This window comes from Protopterus annectens, chromosome 3.part1 (assembly GCF_019279795.1).
Source record: "Protopterus annectens isolate FY-2018-M chromosome 3.part1, PAN1.0, whole genome shotgun sequence".
NCBI lineage: Eukaryota > Metazoa > Chordata > Ceratodontiformes > Protopteridae > Protopterus > Protopterus annectens.
The window spans coordinates 1,823,863,879-1,823,882,586 of record NC_056732.1 but is presented as its reverse complement, the minus strand read 5'-3'; the positions used below and the strand labels follow the sequence as shown (position 1 = coordinate 1,823,882,586).

The window sequence follows — 18,708 nt, the reverse complement described above, 5'->3', positions numbered from 1 at the left end:
CCAGTCACTGATCCAAGCCAGTTCTAAATTAGGCAGCTAACTTTACCATGTCCAATCATTACATGCTGTCAGAGAATCATGACATTTTTCATGCTGCCTCCCCAACCAGTTTCTATCAAGCCACAGACAGAAAGTCAGTCATTGTACTAACATAATAGAGTACTGCTCCTGACTGACCATGTCCAATTACAAAACACTCTAATAAGCATTTGTTTATATGCCTGTGGGGCTTCTTCAGATGATCAAAGTTTCAGAACTTTGAACAACTTATGGTCGACAACCATATGATCGAAGTTTTGAAACATTGACCATCAAATAAAAAATAAAAATAGTTTTCTTTCACATTTTTGCAGGGGCCAAGCCCCCTGCACCCCACACTCCACCTACTAATTAAGTGTAACAACTCCAAGATCGCACTACAGGGAGGTAAATGTACATTTCCCGTTGCATGCTGTATAGAAATCTCCATTCAGAACGTTTGAAGTTTCAAAACTTCGATCATAAAGTCATCGACCTTATAATGTTTGAAGTTCTTAAACTATAATCATTTGAAGTAGACCCATGCCTGTATGTATAAATATATATATATATATATATATATATATATATATATATATATATATATGTATGTATGTATTTATAGGTTCACAGGTAGCTACTACCTATGCAGTCCAGGAGACCATTGAGGAGTCTAACCCAGCTGCCTTAGAACACTGTCTCATTAAGTGACTTGCTGGAAGTTGACACTAGGTAAATGGAGGCTGAAGGAATCAAACCCTGAGCTGCAGGAAGGAGCTCATTAACAACTGTTTATGTTGGTTTGTTTGTGGACTCGGAAAAAGGGTCAGGGGAAAAAAAACTGTACTAAGTATGTGAAGATTGCATGATGTATTTCAGATATCATTACATACAGCAGATCAATTAAAATGTTTTGATACCATTCACTTTCACTTCACAATAGTCTGATAGACAGTTTTCATATCTACTTCTCTTCTTTATTTATTTATTTCCTTACTGTTGTAGTTCGACTAGATAGAGTGCATCTTCATCTGTGATCTAGGGAGAGAAGCTGTACTGGGTATGTGAATATAACACTTAATTTGTCATCATTCCTACTCATTTCACAGTAGCCTTGACACTTGGTTATCATATGAGTGGCATAGAGCATTAATGAGTTGTACATATGTTATGGCTTTAAAATGGTTGCACTGTACGTGGAGGTGAAAACTTCCTTTTCTGTAAGTCAGCAAAGTTAGAGCTATCCTAGAAATATTTGGAAAATCTTCATTTTCCTGGCATAGAACATTGTACATATTTAAAGTCTAACAAGCATCTTGTTACAGTGAGGGGCAATTATGCAAAGTGCAGCAATTATTTCTGAGTTATATTATTACAGTTAAGGATGATTTATAGTGCTATAAAGGGAAGGGTATGAGAGAGAATGTGGGTAAGAACAAATCCTAGGTTGTGGGGCTGTTTTAGTTTTTATTAATTCATATGTCCTTGCAGTCTTGCTGTGTTTTGTCTAGTCTTTCATACTGTGTCATCTTCTCACTAGACTTAATTTAAAGTTGATGCAACTTACCTTGAGGTTAGCAGATTAGTATTATTTTTATCAGCAGCCTGATCTAGAGAGTATAACTCCTTCCCATACAAAAATTGGTATAGCTTTCCCCATCATATCATCAAATTCATCCTGGAGAAATAACAACTCATGAAAATAATTTACTGTCTGGGTACTGTCACTTTCCCTTTATCCATTTCAGCTTTACTCCTTCTTGTTATAGCATTGGACTCCTGTTTATGTTAGCTCTCTGAGTAGATAAGCTTTGGGCTCCTTGCTCACTTTTTGCTCAGTACAGCATTAATCTTTTTTCCCATGATCATCCACTACAGGTTCCTCTAAACTACTTTCCACAATGACTTCTTTCATTATTCTGATTAACAGAGGCTTTTGTGGTGTATTACTAACTGTAGGCCATTTTTCTGTCTCAGTATTTACACTTACTTTTTTATTGGATTTTTTTTACTACAGTCTTGTAAAGACTGCCTTCAACTCATACACAAATCATAGTGCATGTTAATGTTTCTGACTTAACAGTTGTGTATCCAACTCTCCTTTTTTGCCCCAACAATGTCCAGAGTTCACTAAATTGTTGAAAGTGTTGACCAGTTATCACATCATTAAATTAAGTACTAATACAACTGGATGGAAGACTCCACGCATTGGGGTACTATGTCTTGAGAAACCCGTGACTTCAAATTTCTGGTTACTAATAATTTTATGCGCGCACACATATTAAACTCTTAACAAGTTTGACCATACCTTCTAAGTCTAACAGCTTGATAAAATTACCAATAGCAAATTGGCAGAAGGCTGATTTCTGAGTTTTGCTACTTAAGATTCAGTATCTTCACATTCTCTGCATACTTTCAGCTGTTCTTTGCCTAACAGTAGGTTGTCTAGCATTAACAGGCTTTACAGGCATAACTATGCTTTCAATGACTGGTCATTATTTAGCTATTTGTCCCATTGTAGCACATCTAAAATAAATTACTTCAGCTGGTAATGTCTTTTGTTTATTTCTAAATGCAGTTACACATCTAAGTGAAGATTGTATTAGTTTTTGGGACACACAATTCACTCGTAAGCTTTCAGTTAACAACAATAACTCTACTAAAACAATTAACCCATCAGAATATGTAGGCTCACTCTGGGCTACCCACTTTCTTAAATTACAAGGGAGTCACTATTTAGTGCTATCTATAGTTTGATTTTTTTAAATTTTTTGTTTTATTATTTACACCAAGTTCTGATCATAGTTTATAAATAAGTGTTAAGTTTGCAGTATGTGATACCAGTCTATATGTATTGAAAGCATAGTTCTAGAATCTAGATGACTGGATCTTAGGTGAAACACTAGCCCTGGCTAAAATTTCTTTCTTTAATAATTGACAGTCATGTATGTCTTTCTCCACCTGGACCATGTAGGCCTTCAAAAATCCACCAGACTTGCACTGCGGGACAGTTCTCCTTCTTGAGTCTGTCATGTAACCTGGACTAGGCACACACCAGCATATTACAGAAAAGGCCTTTAGCAGCTTATATAATTCATCGGGCTTTCTCGAATATGTAGGATAAATCAGATACAGACACTTTGCAGTTCCTTCTTCAGACAAATACACTTTTCTTCTACACCCCAATTGCCTTCTTCTTCTGCACAAAGTGCCCAGGATTCCTCCTAGAAATCTCTCTGTGATTAGAGTTAATCAAAGCAATCTTGAGGAATTGTCTTAATGTACAGATTGGAACAGCTGTACCTCATTACCTTCAGTACCAGTGTCCTGCTTGATGGCTCTGTATTTGCTCTTTATCATGCCACCACTGGTGTACATCATATCCTGGGTGAAGCAGTTGCATGTCTTTCTTCTCCTTCTTTAAACAAGAAACATTTTTATGAAATTACCACTTTTGACATAGGCAATCATACATTTATATAAATAAAAACAAACCAAATTGACTTAATCTTACTTGCAAGCATTTTAGATTAAATACCGTACTGACATAATTTTAGTTGCAAACATTATACATCACATATAATCTATCCAGTCATTGTCAGTCAAACATTACATGGCTCATTCATATTCTGCCTTCTTTTATACCTCGTTCTTCCTCTGTATGTATTGTTCCCACAATTCCCATTCATGCCTTTCTTCTCCTGTGCTCCTCCTAGTGTAGTAGTCATGTCACACATGCTTTATGAAAACACAATCTCTTACTGCTAGAAGAACTTTGTGACTGATATTTACTAAGCAATCCTCTCCCCCTCTCCAAACTAGTAGAGAAATGTGTACATCAACAGTTTATTCAAAATCTACTCCTAAATTAACCTCAACTCAACATGGCTTTAGACCAGTCCACAGTACAACAGCAGCTCTACTATCTTTATTAAACACTGTTAACATTGCTAGGGACACTAGTAGAATAGTGTCTGCACTATTTATAGATCTGTCAAAAATATTTGACACTGTTTCTCCACACTGTTGAATTGCTTACTAGCTATCTATCCTAAAGGCAGCCATCAGTAATATAGCAGGGTACCCTCTCCCCATACTTACTTAACTCCACTGGAGTTCCCAAAGGATTTATTCTTGGTCACCTTCTTTTTAATGTGTTTTTTTTTTTTTTTTTATCAGCAATCTTCATAGTTTGCCATGGATAACTTATTTAGTATGCAGACAGCTCTATTATAATTTGCTCTTCATAAAATCTATTACACTTTCAGCAGATAACCCAAGAAGCCTTCAACTCTATTGAAGCATGTCTTAGCAATTCCCAAGTATGACAACCCTTAAAAAAACTAAATGTCTCCTCTTTACACCTAAAACAGTCACACATGAAAAACAGTTTATAATCCTTTCTCAAAACAACCCAGAAATCAAAGTTGTTCCCAGTCCTATACTATTAGAAGTTAAAATAGATGAAAACTTTAAATTTGATCATCATATCCAAAGCAGTAGCAAAACAACACATACAAATTAGGGATATTATACAGATATAAACATTTTCTAAATACTTCTACCAAAACTAACCATACCACCACCTTACTCTTACCTTCACGAGTACCTATTTTCACCAACCTTCATATCACTAAAATCAAAACTTGAATCATGTTCTAATAAAACTGTTAAATGTTGCAACGAGCACAACCCTTCACACCCATCTCTGTATTGCCCTTCCGTTTCTCACATCGCTTCAGCTTCCACATAATCACATATTTTTTTTTTTTTTTTTACAGTTTATAACTATATGCAAAATCATATATAAACCTACCATGGGATTCATTAACACCTATACTAAGTGTACACTGTGCTGAGTGAACAGACAACACAAACATAACTCACATCTTCTTCCTCCTAATTTTAGTTTTCTTACAGATTTTTGTGCAGCTTTAAATACTAAGGGGGATTCCTAAAGGTTACCAGAAAGTGTAGTCTACTTGTACACTTAAAGCGTAATCTTTCTTAGTGACTATAAAGTGGAAAAAAGTGTTAAGGATGTTCTTGAATACATATTGTGTACACCTAGTGTAGGTGTTATTGACTCTGGCCTCTAATGTCTGCCCAGCACTCAGCTCCATACTGCATGACTATCTTCCTAAAAGATCCCTTACTCCGAGGATAAACAACTTGTGTCTGTGTATAAACCCAATAAATCAGTAGGACAAGGCCTATATTACCAAACAGTATCAGAGCCAGTTCTAATCTCTTAGCTTTAAAACATGCAGTAGAAGGATTTTTAACTAAATCATGGACCTGTTACTCTTTCCTTATTTGATATCACCCAACCTGAACTACCTTATACTTTGAATCTCATTTCCTCCAATCATCTTCATCATTTATACTGATCTGGTATTGAACCCAGGACTAACGTTGTGCACCTTGTACTGCCACTTATGATTTATCTTCCACAACATAAATATTTTTGTAATAATGTAATCAGTTTTACCTGAATTTGAACCCGGGACTAACGTTGTGCACCTTGTACTGCCACTTATGATTTATCTTCCACAACGTAAATATTTTTGTAACAATGTAATCAGTCTTACCTGAACTGTGCATTTAAAATGTTACTGGTCACGTGACTTCTCTTCTACAATGTAAATATTCTTGTGATAATGTAATCAATTTTACCTTAGCTGTACATTTAAAATGTGATACAGCTGTATCAACTGTATATATTATTGTGTAAATGATGTACACTGGAGCTTTTCTCCCTGGGCCTACACTGAAATTGTGTACTTTAGATGCAGTCAGACTTTCATGGGAAACTAACATCTCTAAATAATAACTAAAATAAATACTTACCTTGGTAATCTTTACATGTTTTTATGCATTTTGCACAGTCATTGCTTTCATTATAGCATTCTGTGTTTACAAATGTGTTCTGATATTCTGTTTTCTGTGTATGTGAAATATTCACAAGACCACATGTTAACTCTTGTATAATAATAATAGTATATAGCGGTTCATCTTGTTTCATTTAACTGCATATTGACAATACGCATCTTACTTTTGTACATTTTCATATGTTAGCTCTACATTTTTTCTGTTTCTCACCTTTTTCTGAGTGTTTGACTAAGGTTGTGGTGAAAAGTTTCTAGGACTAGAGTAAAATTAATAAACTGAAGTTTAAAAAATGTACAACTTTGCAATGTCTTACCAAATTGTTTTTAGGTGATATGGCATTTTCAACTCTAAAATCTGTGTCAGGAATGCATTTCCTGCAAGTGACATAACTGCACATTGTCAAACTGCATGCATGCCTCCCTGACAGGTAAGCTTTGATGGTCTAGAACTTGGTGTTACTTAAAAAAAAAAAAAAAAAAAAAGCTTGCATTTGTACAGGTTAATTGCAGATTGCAAGATGACCGACACAAGGCATTGAATTGTAAGATAACAAGTGTAGTGTTTAGCCTTGTGTTTATTTCTTCACTCAGTTTAATCTCTTGTGCATTGCCTTACTCTCTGCTCATTCTGTTCAGACTTTCTGATCTTACTTTTGTTTGCCCTGTGTTTCTTTATTGTAATGCATGTAATCTGATTGCCTTTGTTCTTGGTTGGTTTGCAGTGAATGATGTCATTACTGCATTTATCTGCTTAAAGCAGTAACACAGAGAAAGAGAATTTTTTAATGAGTATGGATAGAAATGAATGTTTCTGAAATTCAGTGTCAGGAAAAACAGTAGGTGCTGAGATAGCATTCATACAGAGTATGTGGGAAAGTTTTTAAGTCTTTTTTTTTTTTGTGTAAAATCTTTTATTTTCTTTTTTATGAATACAGATACAGTGAACATAACAATGATAATTGACAGGTAACAATATGACCAGTGAATGCATTGCTGAATAATAAAACATAAAAGCAAAATAGTGAAAACTATTTACACATATTCCAAAAGTCCGTCCTTAATTATGTATACCATCTTCCAATTAGAATGTGTTCAAAAAGGGATTTCCAAAGTTCTGTAAAGTGGGTGTGGGATTTCTGAGTGTATGTTAAATATTTGTGAGCTAGTAGGTGTCTGGTCGCCACTTGTTTCACTGAGTGATGGTCTGTCCTTCCAATGTAATGTATTTAAGTAATGAAACTAGTGTTATTAATATACATGTTTGCAGTTTAGTCAGGCCAGCGGGGGTGATGTGTAGGAGCGCTAGTTTCCAAAATAAGGTTGCTTTTTCATAGCCCATTTTTTTCTAGTAGGACTCTAAGTGAGCACCGTAGCTTGTAGGTGCACTTGCAGCGCCAGAAGATGTGGAGGAGATCAGCCTTGTGATTATCACAGTAGAAGCAGAATGGAGAGCTGGTTGGTTATATTTTACTTAGAATGATTGGAGTAAGAAAGGTGTTATGAAGTATCATGATCTGTGGTATATTTAAGATTTTTAAGGGGAATAAGTTTGGAGGTAAGCTGGATCGCTTGAGATATTGGTTTGTTTGTGATTGAAGGACCGATTTCCTTCAAGTAACTAGAATAAAATAACTTCTTTTTACATTTTGATTGATGCTTTGTGTGGTCTGCATCATCTCTGCATTTAATTTTGATTTGAAGCTCTTTATTTAAGGTTTGATCACTTCTATTTTGTATCGTATTCTAGTATTACATTTGTTTTGTTTGAAGTTTTCTGTTCTGTTGGAGTTTTAAGAGTTCCCCACCCACCCAGACCTTGTTGTGTTCTTAAATTTGGTGGCTTTTGAGTTGCCCACCCCCACTATAAATGTCATTTTGGGCACTCCTCCCAGTCCCATCTCATCAGCTTATTCTACTGAGTAGAGAGAGATCATTTGGGAAGGCCCACCCTCTTCATAGGTTCATAGGTTCATAGGTTAGTACTAAGCTAACTGCCCTTGCGAGCCATTTTAAGCCTAGCCAATTATCCCTTGTGAGACTTGAACCCTGCACCTTGTGTTTGTAAGGCAAACACCTTAACCATTAGGCCACCCTCCCAACCCAAATGTTTTTTTCATAGGTTCATAGATAGTACTAAGCTAACTGCCCTTGTGAGCCATTTTAAGCCTAGCCAACTATCCCTTGTGAGACTCAAACCCTGCACTTTGTGTTTGTAAGGCAAACACCTTAACTATTAGGCCACCCTCCCAACTTAGTTTATCAACCTTAAGTTATCGTGTTTCATCCCTTCCCACTTAACCAAAACAAAATGCACTTTATTCATCTGCTTTTACTGTATTTGTGTTTCTTCCTACTTTATTACTTTATTTTGCTTTTGCTGCTTGTTCTTAAAAGTATTTAATTGCATTTATTCTGCTGCATTTATTACTGCTTGTTAGTAGCCTGATTAAATTGTAACTTTTATTCTAAGCCTTTTGGTTTAAGCACTTGGGCTTCAGACTAGTTGTTTTACATTAAGAAGGTTTGTGGTCTGCACTCTTGTGGCAGGACATCCTTCTAAGTTGGGAGTTGCTAATTGGAGGCTTAGTGTCTGTTATTCTAAAAGTGTATTAATTCTGGTTTAAGCACTTGGGCTTCAGGCCAGTTATTTTACATTAAGAAGGTTTGTGGTCTGCACTCTTTTGTGGGAGGAGAGGGTAGATTCTGCCCTTCTGAGCTGGGAATTTCAGGTTAAAAACAGTTTCTTTCTGAAGTTGGTGTGCCTTGTTTTCTGTAGCATAGACTAGAGTCAGATCTGCTGAATCTAGCTTTGTTTGTATAACCTGAGCACTAATCTAGGCAATCTCTTTTTGGAGAAGGTGCCCCTGCACCCTAGTGGCAGGTGTGTGTAACTAGAACTTGTCTGAAGACTGCTGGAACAGGGCTCAGTTTTGAGCTTTTTATTGGTTAATTTGTTTAAATCAATTTGCTCATTTGCAACTGTTGTATTAAAAAAAAATCTAGCTTGTTTTCCCACATTTCCTGTTAGTAGAGTAGTCCAGATACAGAGTTGCTGTATTCAGGACTGTATTGTAATTTCTCAGTTCCCCGGACCTTTCTGTGTTAGAGGGAATCCTCTCAGCATATCAGTGGGAGTGGTAAGCACTAGGTAGCCTATCTACCATAAGAGGAGTGGTTTCTAGCTTTCAAGGTTCTGCTTTAAAAGCCCATGTTTGCATGTCGTGCAGCACCACTAAGCTAAGGTAAACTATTAGCAGTGCCAGAAGTCTGCTCTTCAATTTTTCCCTTAGATCTTGCTAGTTATCTTTTCTCTTGCATTTAACTAGCTTATTCACCTAGCACTTCATCTGGTTACTTGTAGCAATTATTGTAGCACGCATAAGTGCTAACAGCACTAAACATCCTATAAGGAAACGGCTCCAGTACTTAATAATGACCCTCCCTCCTGGCTTGTCTAAAGGTCAGTTCCCTGTGCTTTCTCCTATTAACCTGGTGAACTTGGGCATTCTGAGGCAGTGTAGCAACTGCCTCATGTACACAGACAACCCTATCCTCTTACCTCCCAGCACTCAGACTTGTGAGAGATGCACTTATATAGCCAAACTGGAAGGCATGCACTCTCCAACCAAGACCAGAATAGCTGGTCAAGAGGAGAAGGTGAACATCTGCACCACACCACATGGAACACACAGCCTTCCAGAACACCCACCATCACAGCTCTCACATAAAAACACAAGCCACACACTCACCTTCGCTGAGGGTCTCAATAGAAATCTACCCAAACAGCATAGACCTCCAAATCAGAAACACACTCGACCACCACAATACAGCACAAATCACAAGACACACAGCTCACCTACATAGTGTGCCCCTCAACCTAAGCCCCTAGGGCAAAACAGCTTGCCCAATACACTAATCATAGGTGACTCGATAGTGAGGCACACTGATGTCCCACTCACTAGGTTGAATAAGGAGAAGGCAACAGTCAACTGTCTGTCCGGTGCCAGGATCCAACACATAACACTCCACAACAAGTATGAGTCTGTCATTGTCCAAGTGGGTGTGAATGACCTGAGGCGTATCTCCCTGGACTACTTGAAAAGAGACATGGAGGAGCTCTCGGATTATGTGGCCCAGGCAGGTATGACCGTTGCCCTGAGCAGCATCCTACCATTGCTCAGAATGATACCACAGTACAAGCAAAAAATGATTGACTTCAACAATTGGCTAAGATTCTGGGTATCTGTCTGCTTGGGAATGACATGATTGACAGACCTCGATGCTTTGCCAGAGATGGCCTGCATCTGTCACCACGTAGGTTTCCGGGTACTGGCTAAGACTCTTGCCACCCCTGTAGTGCCTTTTTTAGGCGGTTTTCCAAAGACAAAATTACCACCATAGCAGCTATAAATAAATGCAATCTAAGGGTCATGCTTCTCAATGCTAGAAGTCTTAATCTTCAAGATGCGCTCAATTGAAGCACTCCTCAAAATGGAGAACATCAACATTTGTGCTGTAACGGAGACCTGTTTTAAAGCAGCAGAAAGCACCCCTGCACTACCAAGCTACAACTCATTCCACACCTTTCGGCCCCAGAAAATGGACCGAAGCTCCAAACCTGGTGGCATCTCTATATTCATAAAGGATATGCACACCTCCAGACTAGTATCTCAGCATAATGCAGTGGAGATACTTCAGGTACAACTAACAGTGGATAAGATGGCGATTCAGGTCGTAGCCTGTTATAGGTCCCCAGCCATGTCCCAAGACTCTCATTCCATGTTCCTAAGCACTCTGGAAAGTAATGGGGTCCAACCCAACACTCTCATACTGGGTGACTTCAACTACCCCTCCATCAACTGGGAAAACTACTCCTGCACCAATACACTTGCCCAATGCTTCCTGGAATTCATTAATTCCAATGCACTGGACCAGCTCATTCTTACCCCCACTATAGGAAGCAACATCCTTGATCTGGGTATTACTAACATGGGCAACTGTTGCTCTGCTCCAGTACTCAATTCCTCCCTGGTTAGATCTGGCCACAAACTAACTTACCATGGAAATCCACATCTCATCCACACCACCAGCAAATTTAACCACCATGAAAAATGTCTCCAAAGCTGACTTTGGTCTCCTAAAAACAGAGGTGGCTAACTTCCCGGCACACATGCAAATGGAAAATAGGTGCATGACCACCGAAGCATACACCGATGCACTGTACGAACATGTACATAAATGCATGGAACTAGCCATACCCAACAGAACCAAGACGCTCTTTTCCAAAAAAAGGAAGCAAATCTGGTGGTCCACTGCCATTAACTAACTCTACGACAGAACTGTTGCAGAAATAGTGAAGTCACAAGACTGGGAAAACTCCCTTATTAGCCTAAACAAAAAGTTGAGATTCCTCATCAAAACCTCTAAAGCTAGCTATGAAGGCAGAATTGCGGCAGACAGTAAAAACAACCACAAAGCCTTCTACAGTTTTAACAAGAAACTCCATGGCAATAACCAGATTTGCTCTGAGTTACTGCACAATGGTACCTCCTATACTGAGCCAACAGATATTGCCAACATACTGGCCGACAGATTCAGTGCCAACTTTACCCCTCACTTCACCCCCCCCAAAGGACCAATCACAATACCAGAAGAATGCCAGGCACCCAGCATTACTGCAGCACAGGTTAAAGCTGTATTGTCCAAGGCCAAGAATACAGCTTCCATGGGATCCGACAATATCCCTGGCTGTGTTCTACATGAACTAAAAAGTGAACTGGCAGCACACGTGTGCGCCCTGTTCAGTCACAGCCTCACCTCAGGCTTTGTCCCTACAGAATGGCGCATTGCTACAGTCATTCCTCTCCATAAAGGGAGTGACTACAGACCCTAGGAATTATCATCCCATTAGCCTGACAAGTCTGATATGTAAGGCTATGGAATGCATCATCATGGATGTAATTAACAAGGATATAAGGAATCTTCATCATCAGGGACGTAATTAACAAGGATATAGGGAATCTCCAAACTCTGGATCCCACGCAATTTGGTTTTCTGAATAGTAGGTCATGCCTGCTCAACCTGGTTGACTTCTTTGAGTCCGTCACCAGAGCTGTGGATGAGGGCAAGGCAGTTCATACAGCCTACCTCGATCTGGCCAAGGCCTTTGATATGATTCCCCACTCGGGGATTATTGATAGACTCATCAAATAAGCATCAACCCCTATATCTCTAGGTGGGTTGCAAATTGGCTCACAGATAAGAACCTGCAATGTGAAAGTAGCAGACTCCAAGTCAGACTGCCGACCAGTCATGAGTGGAGTCCCACAAGGATTGGTCCTGGGTCTTCTCCTGTTTGGCATCTACTTCTGAGAAGTCCAGGCCAACATGGAGAGACTCAGGCTGACCAAGTTTGCCGACGATTGCAAGCTGGGAGCCATTATTAACTCCCCAAGTGATGTAGACATCATACAGAAAGGCCTTACTGAGACCAATGGCTGGTGTCAAAACCATGGCCTTAAGCTTAATGCCAAAAAATGCATTGTCATTCCCTTTGGGAAAAACTCAGTTCCCACTAATTACCACATTGATCGTAGCCCACTGAACACAGAAGGTGTTATAAGAGATCTGGGAACACAGGTTGACAGCAACCTCTCCTTCGACCACCACATTGCCACTGTGATCAGAAAGTCCTTCTATGTGTCACATCTCCTTACTACGGGTTTTGCATCCAGGAAAAAACAGGTCATCATCTCTCTCTCTGTCTCTACTCTTCCCTTATTAGACCAATCATCGAGTATAATGCCCCATTTGGCATGTACATCACTAAACAGCTGCAACAGCCGGAAAGGCCACAAAAGTACCTTACGAAGAGGATTCTAGGCCTTAAACACATGCCTTACATGGACAGACTCAAAAAAAACTCCAGCTTTTTTCTGTCTCATATCATCTATTAAGAGGCGATCTCTGCTCAACTTACAAATCCATGTCTGACCCAGCCCTGTTAGAAATGTTGCACCTAAAGAAATCCCAATCCTTCTGCACCACACGCTCCAGGGACCTCAACCTTATTACCACAATCAACAGAACATGCTGGAGGGACAGGTTCATAACCCAGAGACTGCCCATGCTCTGGAATAGACTTCCCATACATGTCAAGCCGCGCACCTCACTGGCACTTTTCAAGTGAAATCTTGATGAGTGGATGGGAAATAAAAAGTTAACCCCAGGGATCACTCCAGTTGCTGTACTTGATAGAGGCACCGGGAAATAATGGCAGCATAATGCCAGGGCACTTCTATGGGCTAGGCTTGTCAAGGCTCCAGGGCCATTGGCCTAGTACACACCTATGAACCTATGATAGAATAAGTTTGTAGGAGTTAGATGACATTTTTTTGTTTGAGGATATGAGGTCCATGTGGGTTTACAGGTTTGAATGTCATTTGCGTTGATATCAGGATGGTCTATGATGTAATGGCTAAGGTCTCAAATTTGCCTTAAAATTATTGTACAACTTTTAGGGAGCTTTAATTGTGTTCTCATTTCAGTGATAGTATTGTTCTTGAAGGGAAATGTATCAGAGATGGTTAGTTTCTTGAAGGGGGGATACTTGTTTAGGTTAATCATATTATTATTCATTTTGTGATTGGGGTTAAGGTGGATTGGTTGTAGGGAAGTGAATGCATAATATAGGTTTAATGATTTGAAAGTCTTTTGTATGATAGTGATTTTAAGTTTAATGATTAGGTGTATTTTAAGATATGCTCTAGAGAGAAGAGGAATGAAGGTCAGCAGGACTAAGACAGAATATATGTGTGTGAATGAGAAGGAGGCTAGAGGAATGGTGAGGATGCAAGGAGTAGAGGTTGCGAAGATGGATGAGTTTTAATACTTGGGATCAATAGTTCAGAGTAATGGTGAGTGTGTTAAAGAGAGGTGAAGAAGAGAGTACAGGCAGGATGGAGTGGGTGGAGAAGAGTGTCATGAGTGATTTGTGACAGGCGAGTACCAATAAGAGTGAAAGGGAAGGTCTACAAGAAGGTAGTGAGACCAGCTATGTTATATGTGTTGGAGACAGTGGCATTGACAAAAAGGTAGATGTTAGAGCTGGGTGTGGCAGAGTTATTTGCACTGGGTGTGACCAGGGTGAACCGGATCAGGAGTAAGTATATTAGAGGGTCAGCCCAGGTTGGAAGGTTTGGAGACAAAGCCAGAGAGGCAAGATTATCTTGGTTTGGACATGTGCTGAGGAGGGATGCTGAGTATATTGGGGAAAAAGATGCTAAGGATGAAGCTGCCAGGTAACAGGAAAAGAGGAAGGCCTAAGATAAGGTTTATGGATGCGGTGAGAGAGGACATGCAGGTGCTTGGTGTGACAGAGCAGGATGCAGAGGACAGGAAGAAATGGAAACAGATGATCGGCTCTGGCGACCCCTAACTGGAACAGCCGAAAGAAGATGATGATTAGGTGTATTTTAAGATTTGTTTTAATTTCTCATTATAAAGGAAAGGGAGGGCTACGTTTTTTTAAGTTACATGGCCTAGCACTGGTCATTCCAAGAGTAGCATAATGGAGCAATAGTAAAGGAGTTTAGAACAGAGCCGTTTGTCTGACAAGGTAGCCAGTCTTCACCCGTGGCTGATTACTACAGTCTTCACCCGTGGCTGATTACGAAGTTGTTTCTTTGCTCTGGTACATGTATTGTTTTCAAAGCCCACCAGTTAGGTAGGAATAAATCACTATAAACCTAGCATAAACTTCTGTAACGATTCCTGATTATTTTCAGGTTACAACATCCCAGTGGACCAACTCTGGTTATTTATTAAGAAAGATGAGACAATTCCACCTGGTGACAGTGACGGAGGAATAACGGTTCAACAAACGCAGCTTCCTGGTAACAGCGCTGACAGTAAGTACATGATCAGTTAATTACAGTTTTCAGTCTGGTAACAGCACTGACAGTAAGTACATGATCAGTTAATTACAGTTTTCAGTCTGGTAACAGCACTGACAGTAAGTACATGATCAGGTAATTACAGTTTTCAGTCTGGTAACAGCACTGACAGTAAGTACATGATCAGTTAATTACAGTTTTCAGTCTGGTAACAGCACTGACAGTAAGTACATGATCAGTTAATTACAGTTTTCAGTCTGGTAACAGCACTGACAGTAAGTACACGATCAGTTAATTACAGTTTTCAGTCTGGTAACAGCACTGACAGTAAGTACATGATCAGTTAATTACAGTTTTCAGTCTGGTAACAGCACTGACAGTAAGTACACGATCAGTTAATTACAGTTTTCAGTCTGGTAACAGCACTGACAGTAAGTACATGATCAGTTAATTACAGTTTTCAGTCTGGTAACAGCACTGACAGTAAGTACATGATCAGTTAATTACAGTTTTCAGTCTGGTAACAGCACTGACAGTAAGTACATGATCAGTTAATTACAGTTTTCAGTCTGGTAACAGCACTGACAGTAAGTACATGATCAGTTAATTACAGTTTTCAGTCTGGTAACAGCACTGACAGTAAGTACATGATCAGTTAATTACAGTTTTCAGTCTGGTAACAGCACTGACAGTAAGTACATGATCAGTTAATTACAGTTTTCAGTCTGGTAACAGCACTGACAGTAAGTACATGATCAGTTAATTACAGTTTTCAGTCTGGTAACAGCACTGACAGTAAGTACATGATCAGTTAATTACAGTTTTCAGTCTGGTAACAGCACTGACAGTAAGTACATGATCAGTTAATTACAGTTTTCAGTCTGGTAACAGCACTGACAGTAAGTACATGATCAGTTAATTACAGTTTTCAGTCTGGTAACAGCACTGACAGTAAGTACATGATCAGTTAATTACAGTTTTCAGTCTGGTAACAGCACTGACAGTAAGTACATGATCAGTTAATTACAGTTTTCAGTCTGGTAACAGCACTGACAGTAAGTACATGATCAGTTAATTACAGTTTTCAGTCTGGTAACAGCACTGACAGTAAGTACATGATCAGTTAATTACAGTTTTCAGTCTGGTAACAGCACTGACAGTAAGTACATGATCAGTTAATTACAGTTTTCAGTCTGGTAACAGCACTGACAGTAAGTACATGATCAGTTAATTACAGTTTTCAGTCTGGTAACAGCACTGACAGTAAGTACATGATCAGTTAATTACAGTTTTCAGTCTGGTAACAGCACTGACAGTAAGTACATGATCAGTTAATTACAGTTTTCAGTCTGGTAACAGCACTGACAGTAAGTACATGATCAGTTAATTACAGTTTTCAGTCTGGTAACAGCACTGACAGTAAGTACATGATCAGTTAATTACAGTTTTCAGTCTGGTAACAGCACTGACAGTAAGTACATGATCAGTTAATTACAGTTTTCAGTCTGGTAACAGCACTGACAGTAAGTACATGATCAGTTAATTACAGTTTTCAGTCTGGTAACAGCACTGACAGTAAGTACATGATCAGTTAATTACAGTTTTCAGTCTGGTAACAGCACTGACAGTAAGTACATGATCAGTTAATTACAGTTTTCAGTCTGGTAACAGCACTGACAGTAAGTACATGATCAGTTAATTACAGTTTTCAGTCTGGTAACAGCACTGACAGTAAGTACATGATCAGTTAATTACAGTTTTCAGTCTGGTAACAGCACTGACAGTAAGTACATGATCAGTTAATTACAGTTTTCAGTCTGGTAACAGCACTGACAGTAAGTACATGATCAGTTAATTACAGTTTTCAGTCTGGTAACAGCACTGACAGTAAGTACATGATCAGTTAATTACAGTTTTCAGTCTGGTAACAGCACTGACAGTAAGTACATGATCAGTTAATTACAGTTTTCAGTCTGGTAACAGCACTGACAGTAAGTACATGATCAGTTAATTACAGTTTTCAGTCTGGTAACAGCACTGACAGTAAGTACATGATCAGTTAATTACAGTTTTCAGTCTGGTAACAGCACTGACAGTAAGTACATGATCAGTTAATTACAGTTTTCAGTCTGGTAACAGCACTGACAGTAAGTACATGATCAGTTAATTACAGTTTTCAGTCTGGTAACAGCACTGACAGTAAGTACATGATCAGTTAATTACAGTTTTCAGTCTGGTAACAGCACTGACAGTAAGTACATGATCAGTTAATTACAGTTTTCAGTCTGGTAACAGCACTGACAGTAAGTACATGATCAGTTAATTACAGTTTTCAGTCTGGTAACAGCACTGACAGTAAGTACATGATCAGTTAATTACAGTTTTCAGTCTGGTAACAGCACTGACAGTAAGTACATGATCAGTTAATTACAGTTTTCAGTCTGGTAACAGCACTGACAGTAAGTACATGATCAGTTAATTACAGTTTTCAGTCTGGTAACAGCACTGACAGTAAGTACATGATCAGTTAATTACAGTTTTCAGTCTGGTAACAGCACTGACAGTAAGTACATGATCAGTTAATTACAGTTTTCAGTCTGGTAACAGCACTGACAGTAAGTACATGATCAGTTAATTACAGTTTTCAGTCTGGTAACAGCACTGACAGTAAGTACATGATCAGTTAATTACAGTTTTCAGTCTGGTAACAGCACTGACAGTAAGTACATGATCAGTTAATTACAGTTTTCAGTCTGGTAACAGCACTGACAGTAAGTACATGATCAGTTAATTACAGTTTTCAGTCTGGTAACAGCACTGACAGTAAGTACATGATCAGTTAATTACAGTTTTCAGTCTGGTAACAGCACTGACAGTAAGTACATGATCAGTTAATTACAGTTTTCAGTCTGGTAACAGCACTGACAGTAAGTACATGATCAGTTAATTACAGTTTTCAGTCTGGTAACAGCACTGACAGTAAGTACATGATCAGTTAATTACAGTTTTCAGTCTGGTAACAGCACTGACAGTAAGTACATGATCAGTTAATTACAGTTTTCAGTCTGGTAACAGCACTGACAGTAAGTACATGATCAGTTAATTACAGTTTTCAGTCTGGTAACAGCACTGACAGTAAGTACATGATCAGTTAATTACAGTTTTCAGTCTGGTAACAGCACTGACAGTAAGTACATGATCAGTTAATTACAGTTTTCAGTCTGGTAACAGCACTGACAGTAAGTACATGATCAGTTAATTACAGTTTTCAGTCTGGTAACAGCACTGACAGTAAGTACATGATCAGTTAATTACAGTTTTCAGTCTGGTAACAGCACTGACAGTAAGTACATGATCAGTTAATTACAGTTTTCAGTCTGGTAACAGCACTGACAGTAAGTACATGATCAGTTAATTACAGTTTTCAGTCTGGTAACAGCACTGACAGTAAGTACATGATCAGTTAATTACAGTTTTCAGTCTGGTAACAGCACTGACAGTAAGTACATGATCAGTTAATTACAGTTTTCAGTCTGGTAACAGCACTGACAGTAAGTACATGATCAGTTAATTACAGTTTTCAGTCTGGTAACAGCACTGACAGTAAGTACATGATCAGTTAATTACAGTTTTCAGTCTGGTAACAGCACTGACAGTAAGTACATGATCAGTTAATTACAGTTTTCAGTCTGGTAACAGCACTGACAGTAAGTACATGATCAGTTAATTACAGTTTTCAGTCTGGTAACAGCACTGACAGTAAGTACATGATCAGTTAATTACAGTTTTCAGTCTGGTAACAGCACTGACAGTAAGTACATGATCAGTTAATTACAGTTTTCAGTCTGGTAACAGCACTGACAGTAAGTACATGATCAGTTAATTACAGTTTTCAGTCTGGTAAC

General features: G+C 38.7%; 1 protein-coding gene across 1 annotated transcript in view; it reads left to right on the top strand.

The window, feature by feature from the left end:
- LOC122798708 (gastrula zinc finger protein XlCGF57.1-like) overlaps positions 1–18,708 on the top strand; it is a 138,600-nt gene that overhangs the window by 47,314 nt on the left and 72,578 nt on the right. Inside the window, exon 3 of the mRNA XM_044067803.1 lies at positions 14,696–14,818. Within this exon, the coding sequence (XP_043923738.1) occupies positions 14,696–14,818 (123 nt within the window). The remainder of the gene's footprint in view (positions 1–14,695; positions 14,819–18,708) is intronic.